The 25,220-nt window shown below is 47.5% G+C and overlaps 1 protein-coding gene across 1 annotated transcript in view; it reads right to left on the bottom strand.

Annotated features, from left to right (window-relative positions):
* RIMS2 (regulating synaptic membrane exocytosis 2) overlaps positions 1-25,220 on the bottom strand; it is a 374,923-nt gene that overhangs the window by 50,188 nt on the left and 299,515 nt on the right. Inside the window, 1 exon segment of the mRNA XM_061611686.1 lies at positions 427-668. Coding sequence (XP_061467670.1) covers positions 427-668 — 242 coding nt within the window.

Raw genomic sequence — 25,220 nt, 5'->3', positions numbered from 1 at the left:
TATTTAGTGTGCCTAAAATACAATAGACAACCTTGTATATGAGGAATATTATCCCACAGCATAAGACATGTAGAACGGGGGAGGGGGGGAGAGGGACAAAGAAAATGCACCAGCAGCATTTCAGCTGTCTTTCACAAACCATTAGTAACAATTTCCAGAACATAAACTCAGCAAGTCACGTTGTTTCCTGAGAAGAAAAGAGATTAGTGCCCTCAGTGTGGTCCAGTGAACAGACAAATATAGTCCACAGCAGTCCAGTCTGAATGAGTTTCTGATTAAACAAAATGGCTTGATAAACACTCTGAAAGATAGTAGGTTTAAACTTGCTCAATCGTTTCACCTAGACATTTAGTTAATAATGATGCAGTTTATGTCTCATGAGTAATAAAACCACAATGGGGGCGGGTAATGGAATCTTGTTCCTACCAGTTTGGCTGAGCTGTGAGGTACTTCTGCTTTTCCGTGAAAGACCCACGATTGCAACCATCTTTGCGCCAATGCTGGAGCGTCGTTTTTTGCCACCTGTACCCACAGTGCCCACTGCTGTGTCAGACTGGCTGCCATCATTCTTCTCTAGTGTGTACATCTCCCCGCTGATGCTGGTGCTCTTAGTTATGTTCTGTCCTGAAGCGCCCATCTGTCTGCTTTGCATTTTGGATGTAAAGACACTGTCAGCCGGTGGATGGATAAACAATGCAGTAAACAAAACAAAAAAAAAAGAAAGCAAAAGGGAGAAGACAGAAAAGGAAGGTTTCAGATGGAAAGCATAGGGAGACTGTAGGGACAAAGCAACTAACAGTATTCCTGTACATCTGTACTCAGAAGTAAGCCCCACCAAGCTCAGTGGGACTGACTCCCAGGTGTGTATACAAGTGTAGCCTAATTCACACAGAAGGTAGTTAGCTTTGGTTAGCAGCAGAAAAGTACAACTTTCCTTATCAAGCTACTGTTAGTGCTTGATTGTACTTGTCTTTCTCTGTAAATCTTACTGAAGGTATTTACTTACTGGCATTATGATAATATTTTATTTACACACAGTATGTCAAACTGTAAAGACACTTGTGTGCTACAAAAAAATCTGAGAAATATTCTGTACATGTTATTATAATATATTCCAGAATGTAATGTTCATGCGTTTTTATAACAAAAAATTAGTTAAGTGCAGATCCACTGATGATATATGTACATTTGTCTCATCTCCCACTAAACAAGATTCTGCATATTAAGAAAAAGACTGTTTAGGCAGTACAAGTTAAACAAAACAAGTACAGAAAGGAATGTTACCTAGCATAACACCTTTCTCAGCTAAAATGTTTAAGATTCTTGTCTGCACCAATTTAGGTTTTACACTAAGTTTTTGCCTGAAGATTAAATTTATTCTTACTGAAAGATTCGCCTTATTCTGATATTGTATTTGGTTGTTAGATTGTATTACAGTTACAGCAGACATGTATATTTACCATATCATTTACCAACATTTTCATATTCGGGCACAGTCCACATAGATATATTTATAGACAGGTGGGTAAGTTGGTCATTGTACCAGAAATGTTTCATAAATAACATCAAGAACTGGGGAGAGGCCTCTGCTTCCACCTATCAGCAGCCTTAAACCACTCAGTACAAGCTGTATGTATGGGACAGCCTCTTCCTCCTAAGTTCAAAAATCAAATGTAGCAATGTAGCAATGTAGAAATACAGAATGTGAGCTCCAAATGAGGTGTGTGGGAGTATGACTTTGTGTGGACCACTCACAAAGTTCAACAGAGTTAAAGGTTTTCTGTAAATAGTGCCACATGCATGGGTGGATAAAAAGCTTCCTCAGATTGGAAGGAAGGAAGCCCGCACATACTTAAAGCCCGTATGGTAGGTACCATCTGGGACTGTTTAGAAATGTACTGTGGCACAGAGTGCAAACATGGCAACTTCTCATCCTTATGTGCAACGCTATCACCTCATTGTGCCATATGCAAATTCCCCAGCTATCTAACACACGAAGTTGTGGTGCACCAACAGAGGGACGATTTCCCCATGACGATGATCAAAATATGGTTTCAAATGGGCCACCGCTGTTCTGGAGCATAAACATCTCCAATGGAACACTTTGACATAACTTAGGTAGGATAGTAAGGAGACCAGCTTCTGCCACCCAGATCCCACCAGATTAAAGAAGACTATGACCAATGGGAGGAGGGAAAGGGGGCTTAACCCTTCTGCAATTCTTCACGCCTCTAAAGAGATGGGGGGAGGAGGAATTGGCTAACTATCACAGAATACTTTATGGTGCTCAGTAGGCGCCCCTCAGAAAGAGTAGGAGGGATAGGAAAATGGCATAGGAAATTGTGGAAGTGCTATGGGGAAAGTTAAACCCCTTCACTATTGCTACGTTCCTGAAGTAGATAGCCCCCTCCTGCTTTTAACACTTTTTTTTAAAAAAAAATGAGAGATCATATTCACAGATCCACTGTCACATAGTGACAGCCACTCCGCCAGGCTGCAGACATGTGGGAGGCAAGAGAAACAGGGTTATTCCATTGCTTCTGCTGAGAGAGCCCAGCTGCCTTTTTCTCTCCCCCAGTTGTCACCCAGCAACAGCCATTCCGTCAGGCTATCTGGACTGTTTCCAGCTAGTCCCTATAAGAACTGCTACTTTAGGAACTGGTGCCTAAACTAGCTTTCTCCCCTACACACCCCTTTTCCTTATGTATTATGCCTTTTAGATCGTAAGGCAGAGAGCAGGGTCTGTCTCACTACTGATTTTTGTAGCCACTCGTTGAGCTCTTTCAGCTAAACAGTGGGGCAAACATGCTTTAAGTGAGGACGTAAATTCCATGCCCTGTCTAGTCTGATCCTGACACCAACCCCCTGCCTTAAAGAATGGCTTAACTACAGTAGGAAAGACTGCCCTATACTGGCCTGAACCAGGAACGTTACCACAGTAGAGCAGTGACTAAGTTCAAAGGCAAGAACTGGAGTATACATAATATTAATAAATAAAATACTTTTCTCTTGGGTTTTAAAACAATGAAAATCATGCTTTTATGGAGAACTGCTTTGAGACCTTAATGCAAGTTTGTCTTTGTTCTTTTGTATTTGCTATCTTTTGTTTAGTGGGGATGAACTGTGGTGCTGAGTGGAGTGCTGGGCATGCTTGGTGCATGCATACTGACTGGCACATGTGTGTTATACCCTGGGCTGGCATCCATAACAGGTTAGTGCCAGGCAGTACACATGCATAAGCCAGACAATCCCACCTCCTGCCACTCCCTGCTGCATCTGCATCCAGTGGATGTGTGTAATGGCCAACACTGACATTGCCCTCTCCCCAACACGAGTACCTCGGGACAGTGCTAGCATCATTAACAGGGTAGTGCCAGGCACATAAGCCAAACAGGCCTAGGGCTCCACTCAGCACAGGTACCACCCAACTGAAAGCCACATCTGCAGCAGGAGTGGCTCTAGCATTCAGTACCAGTAGCAGTGGGTCCTCCTGGGGCCCTAGCATTTGCTGCACCATAACAGGTGCTGGTCTTGGCCCCACCCACAGCGGCTCTTAAGCCTTTGGTAACTTGCTTTCAAAGATGTGTAGAACCATGCCCTTTTATTTCAAGGCAGTTTTCCACATTTCTGCTTGTTCACTGATATCCACTGAAAGCCTGCAGAGTATCTTGGATAAAGCCAGTATCGGAACTGGATCCTCAAATCCTGTATGCAGGCTTCATGCAGCAATCTGTACACTCATCTGCCACAAAGATGGCTGTCAGTGGGATAGTGCATCTTGAATAATGGGTAAAGTTAGAGGGTGGCCCGAGTTAACTAAGAACTGGGAATCCCACAGTTGAGATTATAAGAACATAAGAATCACCTACTGGATCAAACCAAGGAGCCATTGATAGCCTTATCCTCCATGAATCTGTCTAATTTCTTTTAAAGCTGTCTAAGATGGTAGCCATGACCACATTTTATGGAAGCTAATTCCATAGTTTAACTCTGCACTGTGTGAAGTACTTCCCTTTGTCTAACCTGCATCTCTCACCATTCAGCTTCGTTAGATGATCCCAGGTTATAGTATTATGAGGTAGGGAGAAAAACTTCTCTCTATCCACTTTCTTCACACCATGCATAATTTATGCCTCCATTATAATCCCCGTTTACTCATATTTTTTCAAAACTAAATAGCCCCCAAAATTATATAGCACCATCAATGTACATGGTACTGTACAGAAAAATAAATGAACATAAAAAAATAAAAACAGAGATACAAGGTGAGCTTGGCCTTGCATACAGATTTGCTTGTAATTATGCCAGTCAAATCAATTTCTTCCAGACTGTTAAAACTAACATGTTATGTCTGATTCTACAAACTCTTGTGCCTTGACGTAGTGACATATAGGATCTGGCAGTGGGACCACAGCATTGGTCCCAAGACACGATTGATGGTCTCATGCCAGTGCTGCCATTAGATCTGATGGATTTGAGAAAGAACAATTTGTGATTCTGTGCCAATGAAGGATAATTACAGTGCTTGGCTGGAGCTGGTGGAACTCCAGGTGGGGAAGGCCATCCAATCGTGATGGGTATTCTGTGGACCTATAGGTACCATGAAGGCTGTAACAAACGTGAGATAGCCACGAGAAAGTAATTTAGGACATGAGGTTTTCTTGCAAAGCACTTAAAGCATGTATACCGTAATCTAATTGAAAGTGAGATGTGTTTTTACTGGGAATAAGGGAAAGTAATTTAGGACATGTGATTTTCTAACAATCAAGGCAGGGCCTGTATAGCACAACCCAATTGTAACTGAGATGTGGCTTTTATTGAAGAGAACGTAACAACAAGCCCTGATATTTCAGGCCAAAGGCCCATCTAGTCTACCATCCTGTTCTCACAGATAGGAAGCTTTCAAGCAGGACCTGAGCGCAACAGCACTCTCTCCACTGATTCCTAGGAACTGGTTTTCAGAGGCATACTGACACCAACAGTGGAGTTAGAACATAGCCATCATGGTTAGTAGCTATCAATAGCTTTATCCTCCATGAATTTGTCTAAACCTTTTAAAAAGGAATCCAAGTTGACGTCCATCACTGCACCCTGTGGGAGAGAAGGGGTCTCGTAGTCCATCTAGTCCAACCCCCTGCTTGATTCAGGAAATAATATCCAGCAGGAGGGAGTCCCCTGTATCCAAATGTAGCAGCTCAAAACTGGTGTGCCTATTCCAGTTCTCATTTTAAATTAAAGTAAGGAAATGCACATCCTGAGGTATAATCTGAAGACATTGCAGTCAATATAATATTCCCTACCTATAATATTCTACTTAGAAACATAGGAAATTTACCATATGCCAAATCAGACCATTAGTCTGTCTAGCTTAGTATTGTCTACATCAGAGGTGAGCAGACTTCAGGCTTATGAGATCTACCTTGTTTTTTACTAGAACCCCCAGGTCCAGCAACCAGAACCAGGTGCAAAATATTGGCTTGGGTGGAGCAGACACATCCTTAGAATTAAGAAACAGGGTGTCTCTGAATACAGGCTCAGCCCAGGTATGAAGTGTTCAGAATTGGAAATGAGCTCACAGTTCATTCACATAGAAACTCAGTCCTGGTTTCCTTACAATCACTCTTTGTTTAAGCAGTCTAGTTTGGGGAAGGAGTGAGGCTTTTTGTTGTTGCTTTTGTTAAACAGGTGGGGAGTCCAAAACCCTTACCAGTAAACCCCAATCTACCTTCTGCCCGCCCCTGGTCTACACTGACTGGCAGTGGCTCTCTTCAAGGGTTGAGGGTACTCCCAGATGGGGGCTTAATACTAGAAATGGGTCATTCAAATATCACAAAAGGGTGTTGGAAACAGGTTTATTTAACTTAGTGGATTGTCTGTGAAAAGCATAAATCATACCAATGAAATGGGGGGGGAACACAGGCTGGCATTTTGATGCCGAGGTTCTGTGAATGCTGAGTAGCCCATTATCCCACATTAAACACCTATCAGTTTTAGACCCATGCTGGGCACTGAACGAGAACTCTGCATGCAAAGCATGTGTTGTACCACTGAGCAATAGCACTCCCCCCAAACAAAATTCTGGTTTAAAATATTTAAGAACATAAGAACACCCTGTTGGATCAGGCCAGTGGCCCATCTAGTCCAGCATCCTGTTCTCACAGTGGCCAAAAAGATGCCTATGGGAATCTCGCAAGCAGGACCTGAATGCAAAAGCGCTCTCCCCTCCTGCAGGTTCCAGCATCAGGTATTCGGAAGCATGCTACCTCTGACTATGGAAGCAAGGCATAGCCATCGTGGCTAGTAGCCACTGATAGCCTTATCCTCCATGAATTTGTCTAATCCTCTTTTGAAACCATCCAAGTTGGTGGCCATTATCGCCTCTTATGTGAGCAAATTCCATAGTTTAACTATGCACTGTGTGAAAAAGTACTTTCTTTTGTCTGTCCTGAATTTTCCAATATTCAGCTTTACTGAATGTCCATGAGTTCTAGTAGTATGACAAGCAGAAAAAGGTTTTTCTATCCAGTTTCTCCATGCTATGCATAATTTTATACAGTTCTATCATGGCGAGTTAAGCAGCAGAGCGAAAAGAGGATAAGTAACTCCCATTTATTCCATTAGTTAATTGAATTAAAACAGCTCAGAGCAATAAGTAATAAGGGCAGCCTAAGGTCACCCTGAGCTAGGAGCCAAATCCTGAAAGAACCTATATCTTAGGAGACAGATCCTACGAGAAGGAAGCCTATAGAAAGCTAGTTTTCAACACCACCCTAGCAGGAAAGCTTCAGGGGACACTGTAAACAAGGCTAAATTCCAGTCGGAGAGAAGGGGAAAAAGGAAACTCCACCAATACATACAGGGAGAGAGTCAGCTCAGTCCTTGCTAAAAAGGGCAGCTTTAGCCTTCCTTAAACACAACCACAAGCTCTGTTTCCCTAGGTTAAAGAAAGGTCAGGCTGTTCTAGGTGGGAAAACAACAAACAAAAAAGACTTGCCTGGAAGTCATAGCCCCTTGCTTAGATTGAAAGCAGCCAAAAGCTTAAACAGCCCCGCCTGTCACTAAGGAAGGAAGCAATCCTAAAGAGTTAAGCCCTAGCTGATAGTTGAGCCATCAGCCTCAATTAACACATCATTGGCTGGCAGCAGTAGCTGGGAGGAACCAGCCACACATATAAATTCAGAGCACCCTAGCAAGGGAGCCTGCTCCATGAGGGAGCCCCAGCTGACAAAGCATCAAGGTGAGTTAAGCAGCAGAGTGAGTTCGGCAGCAGGGTGAGGAGGCCAGGGCCCCCCATTCTGCCCGTCTATTCCCTGACCTCAACTAAACCGCAGTCTCCAACCCACTGATGTAATAAACCTTAAACAAAACTATGCAGGTAAGAAGCCAGCAGGGGTGTGGGGGCTTTCCAGTGTTTTGCACTGCCTGCAGCATGTATGACTATCTGCCTGTTGGACAGAAGTCGTGGGTGTGCTCTCGGTGCAATGAGCTCCTGGCTCTCCGGGAACGACTTCATTTCCCTGAGGCCAAGGTGGTGGACCTGGAAAAGCTGAGAGAGGCAGAGAGGTGTGTGGAGGAGGCCTTCAGGGACGTTATAGCTGTGTCCCACTCCAACGATGATAGCTCTTCTGCTATCATGGAGAACGACGGTCTCAGGGAAGGAGAGCATCCAGCTGAGGAAGAGGGAAAAAATCCCTTAGAAGGGACCCATTCCTTGGGGGATGAGCAGCTATCCTCTCGTGCCGAGGATATATCTCCAGGGGCTGGAGGGATCCTTGTAGTGGGTGATTCGATCATTAGGAACATAGACAGTGGGGTGTGTGATGGGTGTGTAGACCGCAAGGTGTTTTGCCTGCCTGGTGCGAAGGTTGCGGATATCGCCCGTCATTTAGATAGTTTGGTAGACAGTGCTGGGGAGGAGTCAGTGGTCGTGGTGCACGTTGGCACCAACGACATGGGGAAATGCAGCCGTGAGGTCCTGGAAGCAAAATTTAGGTTGCTAGGTAGGATGCTGAAAGCCAGGACCTCCAAGGTGGCTTTCTCTGAAATGCTACCGGTTCCACGCGCAGAACCAGCCAGACAGGCACAGCTTTGCAGTCTCAATGCGTGGATGAGGCGATGGTGTCGGGTGGAAGGGTTTGGATTTGTTAGGCACTGGGGAACATTTTGGGACAAGCCGGGCCTGTACAAAAGGGACAGGCTCCACTTGAACCAGAATGGAACCAGACTGCTGGCACTTAAAATTAAAAAGGTGGCAGAGCAGCTTTTAAACTGACTGAGGGGGGAAACCCGACAGGAGCTGAGGAAGGTCCGGTTCAGAATAAACTTCCCCCCTGGGATAAAGATCAAAGAAATGATGAAATTTTAAAAGGGGTAGGCCTAGAAGCAGGCATTGTGAGAGCAGGGGCACAGGATATCAGTTCAGAAGAGCAAAATTACCACAGGCCAAACCACAAGTGCCAAAGACACTTGAAGAGAGACACTGCTTACAAGTGCCTGTACGCTAATGCTAGGAGCCTCCGAACCAAGATGGGAGAACTGGAGTGCTTGGTCTTAGAGGAGAGCATTGATATAGTGACCATAACGGAGACCTGAATGGAGAAAACCAGTGGGATACAGTTATCCCTGGATATAAACTATATCAGAATGACAGGGAAGGACGTATTGGTGGCGGAGTCGCTCTATACGTGAAAGAAGGCATTGAATCCAGCAAGCTCAAAACCCCCAAAGAGGCGGACTCCTCCACAGAATCGTTGTGGGTGGTGATACCATGCCCCAGGAGGGATTTAATTCTGGGAACGATCTATCGTCCCCCTGATCAAAATGCTCAGGGAGACCTTGAGATGGGATATGAAATTGAGGAAGCATCCAAACTAGGAAATGTGGTAGTAATGGGTGACTTCAACTACCCAGACATAGACTGGACGCATATGTGTTCCAGTCATGACAAAGAAGCAAAGTTTCTAGATATTCTAAATGACTATTCCCTAGACCAGTTGGTCATGGAACCGACCAGAGGAACGGCAACCCTGGACTTAATCCTCAGTGGGGACCGGAACCTGGTGCAAGATGTAAGTGTTGTTGAACCGATTGGGAGCAGTGAGCATAGTGCTATTAAATTAAACATACATGTAAATGGTCAATTGCCAAGAAAATCCAACACGGTCACATTTGACTTCAAAAGAGGAAACTTCACAAAAATGAGGGGATTGGTAAAAAGAAAGCTGAAAAACAAAGTCCAGAGGGTCACATCACTCAAAAATGCTTGGAAGTTGTTTAAAAACACTATATTAGAAGCTCAACAGGAGTGCATACCGCAGATCAGAAAAGGTACCGCCAGGGCCAAGAAGATGCCAGCATGGTTAACGAGCAAATTCAAGAAAGCTCTTAGAGGCAAAAAGTCTTCCTTCAGAAAATGGAAGTCTTGTCCGAATGAAGAAAATAAAAATGAACACAAACTCTGGCAAAAGAAATGCAAGAAGACAATAAGGAATGCTAAAAAAGAATTTGAGGAGCACATTGCTAAGAACATAAAAACCAACAGCAAAAAATTCTATAAATACATTCAAAGCAGGAGACCATCTAGCGAGGCGATTGGACCCTTGGATGAGAAGGGAGTCAAAGGTGTACTAAAGAACGATAAGGAGATTGCAGAGAAGCTAAATGAATTCTTTGCATCTGTCTTCACAGTGGAAGATATAGGGAAGATCCCTGAACCTGAACTAACATTTGCAGGAAGGGATTCTGAGGAACTGAGACAAATAGTGGTAACGACAGAGGAAGTTCTAGGCTTAATGGACAATATAAAAACTGACAAATCACCAGGCCCGGATGGCATCCACCTGAGAGTTCTCAAAGAACTCAAATATGAAATTGCTGATCTGCTAACTAAAATATGTAACTTGTCCCTCGGGTCCTCCTCCGTGCCTAAGGACTGGAAAGTGGCAAATGTAACGCCAATATTCAAAAAGGGATCCAGAGGGGATCCCGGAAATTACAGGCCAGTTAGTTTAGCTTCTGTCCCTGGAAAACTGGTAGAAAGTATTATTAAAGCTAGATTAACTAAGCACATAGAAGAACAAGCCTTGCTGAAGCAGAGCCAGCATGGCTTCTGCAAGGGAAAGTCCTGTCTCAGTAACCTACTAGAATTCTTTGAGAGTGTCAACAAGCATATAGATAGAGGTGATCCAGTGGACATAGTGTACTTTGACTTTCAAAAAGCGTTTGCCAAGGTACCTCACCAAAGGCTTCTGAGGAAGCTTAGCAGTCATGGAATAAGAGGAGAGGTCCTCTTGTGGATAAGGAATTGGTTAAGAAGCAGAAAGCAGAGAGTAGGAATAAATGGACAGTTCTCCCAATGGAGGGCTGTAGAAAGTGGAGTCCCTCAAGGATCGGTATTGGGACCTGTACTTTTCAACTTGTTCATTAATGACCTAGAATTAGGAGTGAGCAGTGAAGTGGCCAAGTTTGCTGACGACACTAAATTGTTCAGGGTTGTTAAAACAAAAAGGGATTGCGAAGAGCTCCAAAAAGACCTCTCCAAACTGAGTGAATGGGCGGAAAAATGGCAAATGCAATTCAATAAAAACAAGTGTAAAATTATGCATATTGGAGCAAAAAATCTTCATTTCACATATACGCTCATGGGGTCTGAACTGGCGGTGACCGACCAGGAGAGAGACCTCGGGGTTGTAGTGGACAGCACGATGAAAATGTCGACCCAGTGTGCGGCAGCTGTGAAAAAGGCAAATTCCATGCTAGGGATAATTAGGAAAGGTATTGAAAATAAAACAGCCAATATCATCATGCTGTTGTATAAATCTATGGTGCGGCCGCATTTGGAATACTGTGTACAGTTCTGGTCACCTCATCTCAAAAAGGATATTATAGAGTTGGAAAAGGTTCAGAAGAGGGCAACTGTCATGGCCCCGTCAGAGGACTCCTCAGATGAGGACGACTCGGGTGTAACAGCAGCAGACCCAGGAGCAGCAGGAGACACGGAGGAGCCTCCTGAGAATCCAGCTCCTTCTGCCCCTCAGCTGCAGAGCACCCCAGGGACAGCAGAGGCCCTGCAGCCAGACACAGACAGTGAACAGGATACTCCCCCCTCACCTGCAGAACGTAGACAGCAGAAGGTCAGGCAGAAGAGAGGCAGGCCTGTCTCCTTAAGGCCCAAACGCTGAGGGCTCACACCTGCTGTCCATCCTGCTCTTTATAAGGCACACCCTGGCTGCAGCCTGTTGCTGACTGCAACGTCAGGCGTGGCTTTGTGTAGACCTAGTTTCCCTGCAGCATTTCTTTGACTGATCTCCTTGGCAATTGATCCTGGACCTGCACTGACCTCGCTTCTGGACTTCTGACTCGGCAAGTATGCTTCGGATAGGCCTGGCAGATTTACAACCCGACTGCTGGCTAAGGACTTTCCTTCCCTGCCAAAGACCCAGGAATTTCCAGCCCCCCCTGACACTGCTGATGCAGTGTAGAGCTGACAGTTTGCAGTCAGCCCAAACAAAGCAGGCAACAAAGGAGTGGGGGAAGTGCTGACCATGGAGCAACTCCAGCAGGAAAACTTGCTCCTGCGCTCACAAGTAGACCAGCTGCTGTTGGCCGTCCAAGGCTTGCAAACCCAGCTAGCAGCAGCCCCACCCCCTCTCCCTACAGTGTGAGCCAAGTGCCCTGTGACTCTCCCAGAGAAATTTACTGGGGCTTCCGACCAGCTCTCAGCCTTCTTGGCCCAGGCCCAGCTCTTCATGGAGTTATGCCCAGAGGCCTTCCCAGATGATAAGACCCGGGTGGGATTCTTGATTAACCTCTGCACCGGGGCGGCAGCTAGATGGGCCACGCCCCTGCTCCTCGAGCGGAGCCCCGTGCTCAATGACCTAGCCGCCTTCACCAGAGAACTGAAGGCTATGTTCGAGGACCCAGTCCAATCTGCCACAGCCAACCGCCGGATACGCAGGCTGCGGCAAGGCCGACGCCCCTTGGGGGAATATGTAACAGACTTTCGTCTATTGCAACAAACCCTGGGCTGGAACGAAGCCGCTCTCATGGACCAGTTTCAGGAGGGGCTGTCGGATGAGCTCCTGGATGAGCTAGCTAGGGTGGAGCGCCCTGGAACCCTGCAAGCCCTCATACGCCTGTGTCTCCAGATTGACGGGAGGCTGGAAAGCAGGCGTGCTGCCAACCGACCCCGGCCAGTCTACAGAGCATCAGCCCCAGTGGCTGGGCCCTTGGAGCCTGTCGGCAAGGACCCTACACCCCCGGCAGAACCGATGCAGCTGGGAGGGGCTCGGCCACGTCTCTCTGCGGCCGAAAAGCTGCAACACCGGCAACAGGGCCTCTGCCTGTATTGCGGGGCCCCGGGACATTTTGCAGCCCAGTGTTCTGCAAAACGACCCACAGCCCCTGCCTCGGGAAACACCCATGCCCCGGCCTTCACAGGCCCCTGAGCCGGGGCACCCTCATGGTTCAAGGGGCCTGCCACCTCAGTTCCTCACCGCCCAAGCATCTGACCATGTTGATCGCACTGACAGTCCCTGGAAGGGGGACCCTACAAGTACCCGCCATGCTGGACTCAGGATCCACCAGCAATTTTATGGACGTGTCCTTTGCCAAGCTCCACCGGGTTCCTAGTCAGCCCATTCACCGCCCCCTCCTGGTGGAGACTATTGATGGCCGGCTTCTCGCCTCGGGCCCTGTAGTACAGGAGACAGTGCTGCTCGACATGGCCCTGGGGGAGCACGAGGAAAGCCTCCAGTTCTACCTGGCTGCTGCACCCCACTTCCCGGTCGTGCTGGGCCTGGCATGGCTCCAGCGGCATTACCCCATCACCCAGTGGTCCACGGGCCGACTGACCCTCGGATCCCCCTATTGCCAAGCCAACTGCTGGAGGCCGAAGGAGCGCATCCTGATGACCCAGGAGACAATTACCGGAACAGTACCGGGAGTTCGCGGATGTGTTTGGGAAGCAAGAGGCAGACCAGTTGCCGCCCCATCGTCCTTACGACTGTCCCATTGACCTGCTCCTCGGAGCCAAGATTCCCGTGGGCCGGCTTTATTCCCTGTCAGAACCCGAACTGGCAGCCCTCAGAGAGTTCCTCGACAAGAACCTGCGCCGAGGGTTCATTCGCCCTTCCACGTCCCCTGCAGCCGCCTGTCGGAAGGCAGAGCTGGGGTCCCAATCCCGGGGAGCTGGATCCCGGAGATTTGGGAGAAGAGTATTCGGATGGATGGCAGAGGGAAGGGGGAGGAACTTCCCCCCTTTGGAGCGAAGACAAAATAGAGGAACTGCCAGTGATAAGGTCGCTTAGCGACGGGGAGCCTGAGCCCTCCCTGAACATTCTCACGCCTCCCCCTCTTTCAGGCTCAGAGCAAGAGGGGAAAGAGGGAGGGCTGCTCACAGCCGAAAAGCGGGGAGGCAGTTTACCATCAGCCCCTCCCCTATCCCCCATCCTGGAATCGGAAACTTCAGAAGAGGAGGGGGTGATGCTTCCCCCCTCACCGCGCACACGCAGACAGCTGAAAAGACAGGAGAGAAGGGGGGAAAGGCGGGCAGTACCTGAGGGGTAGTTAAGGAGGAGCGAAAGATTGCGTGCCCGTTTGGCCCCTTCTTAAAGAACAGGCGGGAAGAAGTCCCTTGCTCTGTCAACTTTCTCCCAATGCCGCAGGACCTGTATCCCTGTATTGCTTCATGAGAAAACGCAGTCTTTGTTTGGACATTACCCTAATAAAACACGAATTAACTACAGCCGTTGGTCTGGTTCCTGAGTCACATCCTGGGCCTGACACCGCCCCTGTCCTCTTTGTCAAAAAGAAATGTGGGGAACTCCGGCTGTGCAATGACTACCGCGCCCTCAACCAGATTACAGTTCGGAATCGCTACCCTCTGCCCCTGATCCCAGAACTGTTAGAGCGGCTACGGGGCGCTCGCATTTTCACCAAACTAGACCTGAGAGGGGCCTACAACCTGGTGCGTATGCGGGAGGGCGATGAGTGGAAGACGGCCTTCCGCACCCATTATGGGCACTTTGAGTACACCGTGATGCCGTTTGGCTTGTGCAACGTCCCTGCCATCTTCCAGCACTTCATGAACGACATCTTCCGGGACCTCCTAGACCGCTTCCTGGTGATCTACTTGGATGACATCCTGATCTACTCGCGGAACCCCTCAGAACATAAGGAGCATGTTCGAGCGGTGCTGCAGCGCCTGCGGGAGCACCACCTCTTCGCCAAGCTCGAAAAATGCACCTTCGACCTCACGACCGTGGATTTCCTAGGCCATCGGATCTCGCCCTTGGGTATCCAGATGGACCCCGCCAAAATTGAGGCCATCCTCCACTGGGCAGCTCCGCGAAGCCCCAAAGATGTGCAGCGCTTCTTGGGCTTCGCCAACTATTACCGCCGGTTCATCTCCCACTTCTCCGAACTCACCACGCCCATATCAGACCTGCTTCGAGGCAAAGAGAAGTTTGTTTGGACCGAGGCCGCTCAACAGGCCTTCCGGCGCCTCCAACACGCCTTTACATCTGAACCCATCCTCCAGCAACCCGATCCTACCCGACCTTACATAGTGGAGGCCGATGCATCGGATAAGGCAGTGGCAGCGGTCCTACTTCAGCCGGTGGGGAGCAAGCAGTCCCTGCTCCCCTGTGCGTTCCACTCCCGGAAACTCAACGCTTCGGAACAGAACTACACCATTTGGGAGAAGGAGTTACTGGCCATCAAAGTAGCCTTTGAGACCTGGCATCATCTCCTGGAAGGGGCACGCCATCCGGTCCAGGTACGAACAGACCACCGAAACCTGGAGCACCTGCAAAGCGCCCGACGGCTGAACCAACGCCAGATCCGGTGGTCCCTGTTTTTCTCACGGTTCCAGTTCACGGTCACCTACCACCCTGGCCGCCGAAACACCCTAGCAGACGCGCTCTCTCGCAAGCCAGAATACCGAGCCGAGCAGGTCGATCGCCCCCTTCGCCTCATTCTTCGCCCAGAGAACTTCGCTGCTACCCACCAGCCGCAACCCCTCCTGGACCGGGTGCAGGAACAGCAGCAAAAGGACCCCTACGCCCTGGCCCAGCAGTGAGAGCTCCAGTCAGGGATGCCCGCCCGGGACAGCCCCTTTTCCTTGCAGCAGGGCCTCTTGTATCACCGGAACCGGTTGTACGTTCCCCCGGGAGCTCTGCGGGGAGAGGTGCTCCACCTCTGCCATGACAGCCAGCCGGCAGGGCATTTTGGAACGTATAAAACCCTCCACCTGGTCCTATGGGATTTCTGGTGGCCCCGGGTCCAAGCGGACGTCAAGGACTATGTAGCGGCCTGTGATACCTGCCAGCGAGCCAAGAGCCACCCCGGCAAGCCCCCGGGGCTCCTGCTCTCACTGCCTACCCCCTCCGGGCCCTGGCACTCGGTCTCCCTGGATTTTATCACGGACTTACCGGCCTCCCGGGGAATGACCACCATCCTCGTAGTCATAGACCTGTTCACCAAGATGGCCCATTTCCTCCCCTGTGCCGGCCTACCCTCTGCCCCAGAAACTGCGCAACTGTTCTTGACCCAGGTTTTCCGGTTACACGGCCTCCCCGACCACCTGATCTCTGACCGAGGAGCCCAGTTCACCACCCGGTTCTGGCAGGCCCTGTTTCGGGCCCTGAACGTCCAGATCCACTTGTCCTCCGCCCACCACCCTCAATCAGATGGACAAACAGAACGTACCAACGCCACCGTCGAACAATACCTGCAGTGTTACACCTGCTTCCAACAGGACAATTGGGTGGATCTGTTACCGCTGGCAGAGTTCGCGTATAATAACTCCGTGCATGCCTCCACGCGCCAGATCCCGTTCTTTGCCTCCTACGGCTACCACACCCGATTCTTCCCCTCAGTGCGACCCCCGTCGCCGGTCCCCGCTGCGGATGTCATGCTGCAGGAGTTGCAGGCCCTGCAGGCAGTCCTGAAGGAGCAGCTGGAGCAGGCCAAAGACACGTATAAGCGCTTTGCTGACCGCCACCGCCAACCAGGCCCGCCGCTGAAGGTAGGGGACCGGGTATGGCTCTCGACCAAATTCCTGTGTTCGCAACAGCCGTCTCACAAGCTGGAGGCTCGGAACGTAGGTCCCTTCCGGATCACCCAGCAAATTAACCCGGTGGCGTTCCGGCTCCAACTCCCTGCCTCCTTCCGCATTCACCCTGTCTTCCATAGATCACTGCTGACACCCGCTCTCCTGCCTCACCCCTTGAGTAGTCAACCACGGCCCCCACCACCGATACAAGTCAACGGGGAAGAGGAATTTGAAGTGGCACAGATCCTGGACTCCCGGAGGCATCGGGGCCACCTCCAGTACCTCATAGACTGGCAGGGGTACGGCCCTGAGGAACGCTCATGGGAAGATGCGGCGCAGGTGCAAGCCCCTCGTCTGGTCCGGCGCTTCCACCAGCGCTACCCGGATAAGCCGGGCCCCGGCGGAAGGCGGAGGGTTGGTCGTGGGGCGGGGGATAGTGTCATGGCCCCATCAGAGGACTCCTCAGATGAGGACGACTCGGGTGTAACAGCAGCAGACCCAGGAGCAGCAGGAGACACGGAGGAGCCTCCTGAGAATCCAGCTCCTTCTGCCCCTCAGCTGCAGAGCACCCCAGGGACAGCAGAGGCCCTGCAGCCAGACACAGACAGTGAACAGGATACTCCCCCCTCACCTGCAGAACGTAGACAGCAGAAGGTCAGGCAGAAGAGAGGCAGGCCTGTCTCCTTAAGGCCCAAACGCTGAGGGCTCACACCTGCTGTCCATCCTGCTCTTTATAAGGCACACCTTGGCTGCAGCCTGTTGCTGACTGCAACGTCAGGCGTGGCTTTGTGTAGACCTAGTTTCCCTGCAGCATCTCTTTGACTGATCTCCTTGGCAATTGATCCTGGACCTGCACTGACCTCGCTTCTGGACTTCTGACTCGGCAAGTATGCTTCGGATAGGCCTGGCAGATTTACAACCCGACTGCTGGCTAAGGACTTTCCTTCCCTGCCAAAGACCCAGGAATTTCCAGCCCCCCCTGACACTGCTGATGTAGTGTAGAGCTGACAGCAACTAGAATGATCAAGGGGATGGAGCGACTCCCTTACAAGGAAAGGTTGCAGCATTTGGGGCTTTTTAGTTTAGAGAAAAGGCGGGTCAGAGGAGACATGATAGAAGTGTATAAAATTATGCATGGCATTGAGAATGTGGATAGAGAAAAGTTTTTCTCCCTCTCTCATAATACTAGAACTCGTGGACATTCAAAGAAGCTGAATGTTGGAAGATTCAGGACAGACAAAAGGAAGTACTTCTTTACTCAGCGCATAGTTAAACTATGGAATTTGCTCCCACAAGATGCAGTAATGGCCACCAGCTTGGATGGCTTTCAAAGAAGATTAGACAAATTCATGGAGGACACGGCTATCAATGGCTACCAGTCGTGATGGCTGTGCTCTGCCACCCTAGTCAGAGGCAGCATGCTTCTGAAAACCAGTTGCCGGAAGCCCCAGGAGGGGAGAGTGTTCTTGCACTCGGGTCCTGCTTGCGGGCTTCCCCCAGGCACCTGGTTGGCCACTGTGAGAACAGGATGCTGGACTAGATGGGCCACTGGCCTGATCCAGCAGGCTCTTCTTATGTTCTTATGTCATTTCTTACCTTTTCTCTAAACTAATAAGCCCCATATGCTGCAGCCTTTCCTCACAGGAGAGTCACTCTATCCCCTTTGATCATTTGGGTTGCCCTTTTCCAAACCTTTCCCAACTCTGTTATTTATTTATTTATTAGATTTATATCCCACCCTTTCTCCCAATAGGAGACCAGGGTAAGAGATGACACGATAGAACTCTACAATATCCTTTTATAGATGAGGTGACCAGAACTGTGCACAGTATTCAAACTGTGGCTACACCATAGATTTATTTAACAATATTATGATATTGGCAGTTTTATTTTCAATACCTTTCCTAATGATCCCTAGCATGGAATTTGTGCTTTTCACAGCTGTTGCACACTGGGTCAACCTCTTCATCGAGCTATCCACTATGACCCCATTCCTGGCCAGTCATCGCCAGTTCAGAGCCCATGAACATCTATACGAAATCAAGATTTTTTTCTCCAATATGCATAACTTTATATTTGTTTACATTGAATTGCATTTGCCATTTTACTGCCCATTCATGTAATTTGGAGAGGTCTTTTGGGAGCTCTTCACAATCCCTTTTTGTTTTAACAACCCTGAACAATTTAGTATCATCAGCAAACTTGGCCACCTCACTGCTCACCACTAACTCTAGATCGTTTATGAACAAGTTATAAAGCACAGATCCCACTATCAATCCTTGGGGAACTCCACTTTGTACATCCCTCCATTGGAAGAACTGTTAATTTATTTCTACTCTGCTTTTCTGTTTCCTAGCCAATTCCTGACCCACAAGAGGACATCTCCTCTTATTCCATGCCTGCTAAGCTTACCCAGGAGTCTTTGGTGAGGTACCTTGTCGAAAGCTCTTTGAAAGTCCAAGGACACTATGGCAACTGGATCACCTCTATTATTACCTGAAAAGCACATTTCCTCATCTTAGACATTTAGTTTGAATTACATTGTGTTATATATTTATGCAAACTAGGGTCTGGTTCACACATAACACTAAGCCAAGCCATGGCTTAATGTGAATGGGCATTCATGGGTTTCTGGAGAGGAAAATGTGGCCACTTTGCTCCTCCTGTGGTCATTCTGCTGCTGCACGGGGCTAAGTCACGATCTGGCTTAGTCAACTGAACTTGGCTCTTTCCAGGCAAACCACAAGCTGCAACCACAATATGTCCTACAGTTAATGGCTTGTAGTTTGTCTGGGAGAGTTAAATGATGAGCCTGGGTTTGGACAACCTGCTAAACCAAATCATGCCGTAAGTCAGTGCAGAACGTGCAGGAGGAACTGAGCAGCTGTGATCACGTCTCCTAGAGACTGCATACTTTTTCATTCTTTTGTGCTAAGCTATGGTTTTGCTTAGTCGATGTTATGTGTGAACAAAGACTAGAACTAACCATTAACAGTAGGTAATAAGGACTTTAATACAAACAAAGATCAAGAGCTTTGGGTCCTTAACATCACACCTAACATAGGTTACATCTGTTAGGATGTAAATGACCTTTAATTAGCTATTATTGAAAAGTGATTATTTAGTTACAGCCCTATTGCATTTATTAGGGCATTCAGACCGTAAACATGGAGTTTCCTCCAAGATAAAGTTCAGGTCTTAAATTAAACTGAAAATAACCTTTTACCTAAATCTGAAAATGCCAAGTAAATGACCTGTGAGGGTAAGCCACTTATCAGGCTGTAAGTCTTTCAGCCTATGAAGTGAACAGTCTTTCTGGTTCAGCTTGTCAAATAAACAACCACATTTTTAATGGAATCTCAATAATGATGTTCCTTGCCATTAACGAGCCTTTTACAGGCAGCGCTACGCTGGAAAAAAAATCCATGCTTTAAAAGGGTGACTAAATTTATGTGCTTAAGGATACGTAATTGAGTTAGATAACTTTAATCATGTGTTCAGCTCCAGCTGAATTCATGTTCACCCCTAAGTTATTTTCTGAATCAGGAGAAAGAAGAATACAACCTTGCTTAAAGCTAGTAATAAATATTAAAATCAAGACATGGAAGTTAGGCATTCAGCTGTGTCCTAAATCCATCATGACCCTGAAAGCAAACTGTAAAAAGGAGAATTTTTAATCATGTCATAAAAATGAGATAAATAATACTATATAGAAAAAGCTATTTTCACAGTGTTTCGCATTTGAGGCAACAAATTGTCAAAAATATCCAAGAGAAATGATGACACAACCTTGGGGTAAGAAGAAACATGGCTGACCAATTTTATTCAATAAATTAAAAGTTTCTGGGGAGAAGATTTCTCTTAATTAGCAACCACACCAGAAGTTAAGAAACATCTAATATAAATTCTGTTATGGAGAAGCAGGTGATAATGAATAGGAAAATGACATTAGGGGATGGACAGGTTTTGTAATAGCCAGGAAGAGAGACAGTAAGTGAAATTAAGATACATCACTACTAATTAAACTATAGCTGATTTTTCTTCTACAAATACAATAATCTCCAATTAACATAATCCTGGAATAATTTTTCAGGTTTTCATTTCTGATTGTTAATTAGAAAAAAAGAATAATGGAAACATCTGTTACATATTATGCTGAGTTTTAGTAGTGTGCAACTCCACGCTGATTGTTTTCAGGTGGTGTGTGTGTGTGTGTGCACATGCGCGTGCATACACCACCACCCCCAGCCACTCAATCTTTAAGTGGAAGGGTGATAACAGCTTCATATCCCTTCCCCCTAGTGCTTTTTCCAACTCAATATCCACCCTCCCCCAGCTGCTTTCACACCTGCAGGGGAAAATATTATATACATTGTAAGTTGAAAAAAAGGTATGGTTGCATTGTGTTGAAAAATAGAAATTCTTTTTTAAAAAAGTATCACAGAACTACAAATAACATGTAGTTTTGCCCTAATACACAAACCACATATAACTGGGGCTAGCTGTATTTAAACACATGTACAGACACTAGAAAGATAGAAAGATCTTTGGTAAGGCAGAATTTAGCACATCATTTCTTACCTGACATTTCTGTACTCCAAATATCCCTCCCAAACTACTCCTCATATCTGGGGTCCTGCAGGAGGAAAAGCAGCTCAGGAGGGATGATCTGGAGCAGAAAGCAGGACAGGGAAAGATAGAAGCATGACATAAGCCCTGCTGAGACAAGAGGTAGTTTAATATCAAAGGTTTTTCTTCCCTCTGGATCACTTCCTGCTACTAGGTATTTATTATACAGCAGGTATGAGAAACTTGTGGCCCTCCAGACATTGCTGGATGACAACTCACATCATCTCTAACCACTGGTCATGCTGGCTAGGGCTGAGGGAGTCCAACAACATTTGTTCCTCAACCCTGTATTATAGGGAAGGTAGCAGCCAATAGTTCTCTTCAACCTGGATCCTTGAGCTAACCTCAGCTCCTTCTTCCATGTATCTTCTGATAGATTGGTGCCCTTCTTTCTAGGCTCAAACCTCCTCTGCTCCTGGTCTATCAGAACGCTGATAGCCTTCTTTCCCAGAAACCCTTCCATCACACGAGCCGGTAGTACCTAGGTTTCAACTCCTCTCCAAATCTCTGAAACTCTTGTGTTTCTTTTCTCCCCTCTCATATAGCATCCAGTGGCTTTACAGCTGCACTCTATTTGCAGATTCTGCGTCCAGTGCCACAGCATCCTTTTCCAGCTATGTCCATAGTCAGCTGTCATATCCTGCAGGTAACATTCTGGGTGACAGAAGCTGTGACTGAGTAGACCAGCTCCTTCTTTGGTGCAGAAGGGGGAGCAGCAGTGGCAGGAAGTAACACAGAACACACACCCTCCTTTCCACTACTTCTGTGTTTCACACATACCCTTTCCAAAACACTCTCTCTCTCTCTCTCAAAAAAAAATGGCATTAGACCCTTATTATATGCATTTGTGATTCATGTGTCTTATTTAAAAAAAAACTTTGTGAACTTATGAAACAGTGTGTGTGTGTGTGATTTTTATAAGATACTACTATAAGATATTTGTCAAGCAGGACATATTTACAGAGGCCTGTATCACACATCACAATAAGCCAAGCTATGGCTAAAGCAGGACTACAGCTGAATGTCAAGAAGACTAAAGTAATGACAACAGAAGATTTATGTAACTTTAAAGTTGACAATGAGGACATTGAACTTGTGAAAGATTATCAATACTTTGGCACAGTCATAGACCAAAATGGAGACAACAGTCAAGAACTCAGAAGGCGGCTAGGACTGGGGAGGGCAGCTATGAGAGAACTAGAAAAGGTCCTCAAATGCAAAGATGTATCACTGAACACTAAAGTCAGGATCATTCAGACCATGGTATTTCCATCTCTATGTATGGATGTGAACGTTGGACAGTGAGAAAAGCGAGTAAAAGAAAAATCGACTTATTTGAAATGTGGTGTTGGAGGAGAGCTTTGCAGATACCATGGACTGCGAAAAAGACAAATAATTGGGTGTTAGAACAAATTAAACCAGAACTATCACTAGAAGCTAAAATGATGAAACTGAGGTTATCATACTTTGGACACATCATGAGAAGACATGATTCACTAGAAAAGACCATAATGCTTGGAAAAACAGAAAGGAGTAGAAAAAGAAGGTCAAACAAGAGATGGATTGATTCCATAAAGGAAGCCACAGACCTGAACATACAAGATCTGAACAGGGTGGTTTACAACAGATGCTACTGAAGGTTGCTGATTCATAGGGTCACCATAAGTCGTAATCGACTTGAAGGCACATAACAACAAATGGCTTACCAGGACTGCATAAGTCATTATGTGGGCTTCTGCAGAGGACTCACTTTGCTCTTCCCCAGGCTTGTTTACTCTTGTGCCATGCTGAGCCAAGTCAAGGTTTAGCCTAGTGTGTCATTGTATAAACTCGGCTCCTCAGTAACCTGAGCCAACCCTGCATCTTCACTTCCAAACCATTATCAGAAACCAAGGTCAAACCGGTACTTAATTATAGGGGGTTCAGATGGGGCCTATTCTCCACACCCTTTATGAAAGCCTCCTTACCTATTGTTTTTAGAAGAGGACAAGAGGCATCATTTGGCTAAAACTGGTGTGGGAGGGGGAAGTCAAGGGTGTGGGCTGTGGAATTCATAAAAGGCCCACTTCTTTCCCCCCCTACTTTGAGATCTGGATCAAACCCTAGTTTCCACTCCCATTTTGCAGGGCAAGTGCATTTGGAGGAAGCAGATTATCTGGATCCATTTCAATCAGGCTTCAGGCCTGGACATGGGACTGAAACAGCCTTGGTCACCTTGGTGGATGATATGAGGAGGGTGTTGGATAGGAGCGAATGCACCTTCCTTGTCCTCCTGGATCTCTCAGCGGCTTTTGATCCTGTTGACCACGGTATCCTTCTGGACCGCCTGAAGAGGTTAGGCATAGGGGGCACTGTATTGCAGTGGTTCCGTTCCTTTCTCTCTGGTAGGTACCAGAGAGTGGCATTGGGGGATGAGGTTTCGGATCCTTGGCCTCTCACTTGTGGGGTGCCACAGGGCTCCATCCTCTCCCCAATGCTGTTCAACATCTATATAAAGCCGCTGGGGGCTATCATCAGAAGATATGGGCTGCAGTGTCACCAGTATGCTGATGACATGCAGCTCTATCTCTCATTCAAGTCTACACCGAGGTTGGCTGTAGAAACCCTATCCAAGTGCCTGGAGTCGGTGAGTGGCTGGATGGGAAGGAATAAGCTGAAGCTGAACCCTGACAAACCGAGGTACTCTTTGTGGGAGACAAGGGGAGGTTGGGGGATGTTGACCTGGTGCTCAATGGGGTACAATTGCCCCTGAAAGACCAGGTCCGCAGCCTGGGGGTTATTCTTGACTCCCAGCTGTCCATGGAGGCTCAGGTCTCGGCTGTGAGCCAGGTAGCGCTGTATCAACTCCATCTGATACGGAGACTGCGCCCCTACCTTCCCAACCATCTGCTCCCATCAGTGGTACATGCCCTGGTCTCCTCTCGCCTAGACTACTGTAATGCACTATACATGGGGTTACCCTTGAAAACGGTCCGGAAGCTGCAACTGGTACAGAATGCGGCGGCTCGCCTGATTAAAGGCAGCCGCTGGTGAGATCACATCACTCCAGTGCTGAAGGAGTTGCACTGGTTACCGGTTGTTTTCTGGGCCCAATTCAAGGTGTTGGTTCTGACCTTTAAAACCCTATACAGTTTCGGCCCAGTCTATCTGAAGGAGCGCCTCCAACATCATCAGGGATGCCGCTCAACAAGATCAGCCTCAAAAGGCCTTCTCTCTATCCCACCAGTTAAAACAGCTAGACTGGTGAGAACTAGGGAGAGGGCTTTTTCAATTGTGGCCCCCACTTTGTGGAATTCCCTCCCAAATGATCTCCGCCATGCCCCCTCTATGATGAGCTTCCGCCGGGCCTTGAAGACCTGGCTCTTCAGGCAGGCTTTTGGAGTGGGTTAGGTTTTATTACTGTTGTTGAGATTTTTAATGTTTTAATGTATTTGTGTGTTTTTATTTTGTATGTCACCCAGAGTGACTGGACAGCCAGCCAGATGGGCGACTAATAAATTTAATAAATAAAATAAATAAATACAAGTGTTTTACAGTGGTTCCAATACAGTCTCCAGGGTTGATTTCAGAGAATAGTATTGGGTGATTGTCTTTCTGCCCCATGGCAGTTGTGCTGTGGGGTGCAGCAGCGTACCATCTTTTTCCCCATGCTGTTTAACATCAATATGAAGCCCTTGGGAGTGGTCATCAGGAAATTTGGGGCGAGGTGTCAGCAGTATGCTGATGATACCCAGTTCTTTTTCTCTGTAACATATAAATCAGGAGAAGCTGTACAAACCCTGGACAGGTGCATGAACTCAGTGGTGGGCTGGATGAGGACCAATGAACAGAGTCTGAATCCTAGCAAGATGGAGGCGCTGTGGGTTGGTGGTTCTTGAGTTCACATAATCGGTCATTTGCCTGCTTTGGATGGGGTCGTACTCCCTCTGAAAGAGCAGGTTCGTAGCCTGAGGGTGCTCCTGGATCCATCTTTGTTGCTAAAGGCCCAGGTGACCTCAGTGGCTAGAAGTGTCTTTTACCAGCTTCGACTGGTAAGACAGCTGCGGCCGTTTCTGGACTGGGAAAGCCTGACCACTGTTGTCCATAAACTGGTAAATTTCAGGCTGGATTACTGTAATGCGCTCTATGTGGGGTTGCCCTTGAGTTTAGTCCGGAAGTTGCAGCTGGTGCAAAATGCAGCAGTGCGACTGCTCACTGGGGCAGGGTATCGCCAACATGTCAGCCTGCTACTGAAAGAATTGCACTGATTACCTATTAGCTACTGGGCTAATTTCAGGGTTCTAGTTTTGGGGTACAAAGCCCTATACAGCTTGGGACCAGGATACCTGAAAGATCATCTTACCCCTTATATAGGCAGTCAGTCACTATGCTCTGCAGGTGAGGGCCTCCTGCAGATACCATCTTATCAATTCGGACCTTTAATGTAGTGGCACCTACCATTTGGAATTCCCTTCCCTTAAATATTAGACATGTACCATCTCTGTTATGTTTTTGGCGCCTACTGAAGACCTTCCTCTTTCAACAAGCCTTTTAAGGA

Source organism: Rhineura floridana, chromosome 1, assembly GCF_030035675.1.
Source record: "Rhineura floridana isolate rRhiFlo1 chromosome 1, rRhiFlo1.hap2, whole genome shotgun sequence".
Taxonomy (NCBI): domain Eukaryota; kingdom Metazoa; phylum Chordata; class Lepidosauria; order Squamata; family Rhineuridae; genus Rhineura; species Rhineura floridana.
This window is presented reverse-complemented; position numbering and strand designations above follow the sequence as displayed.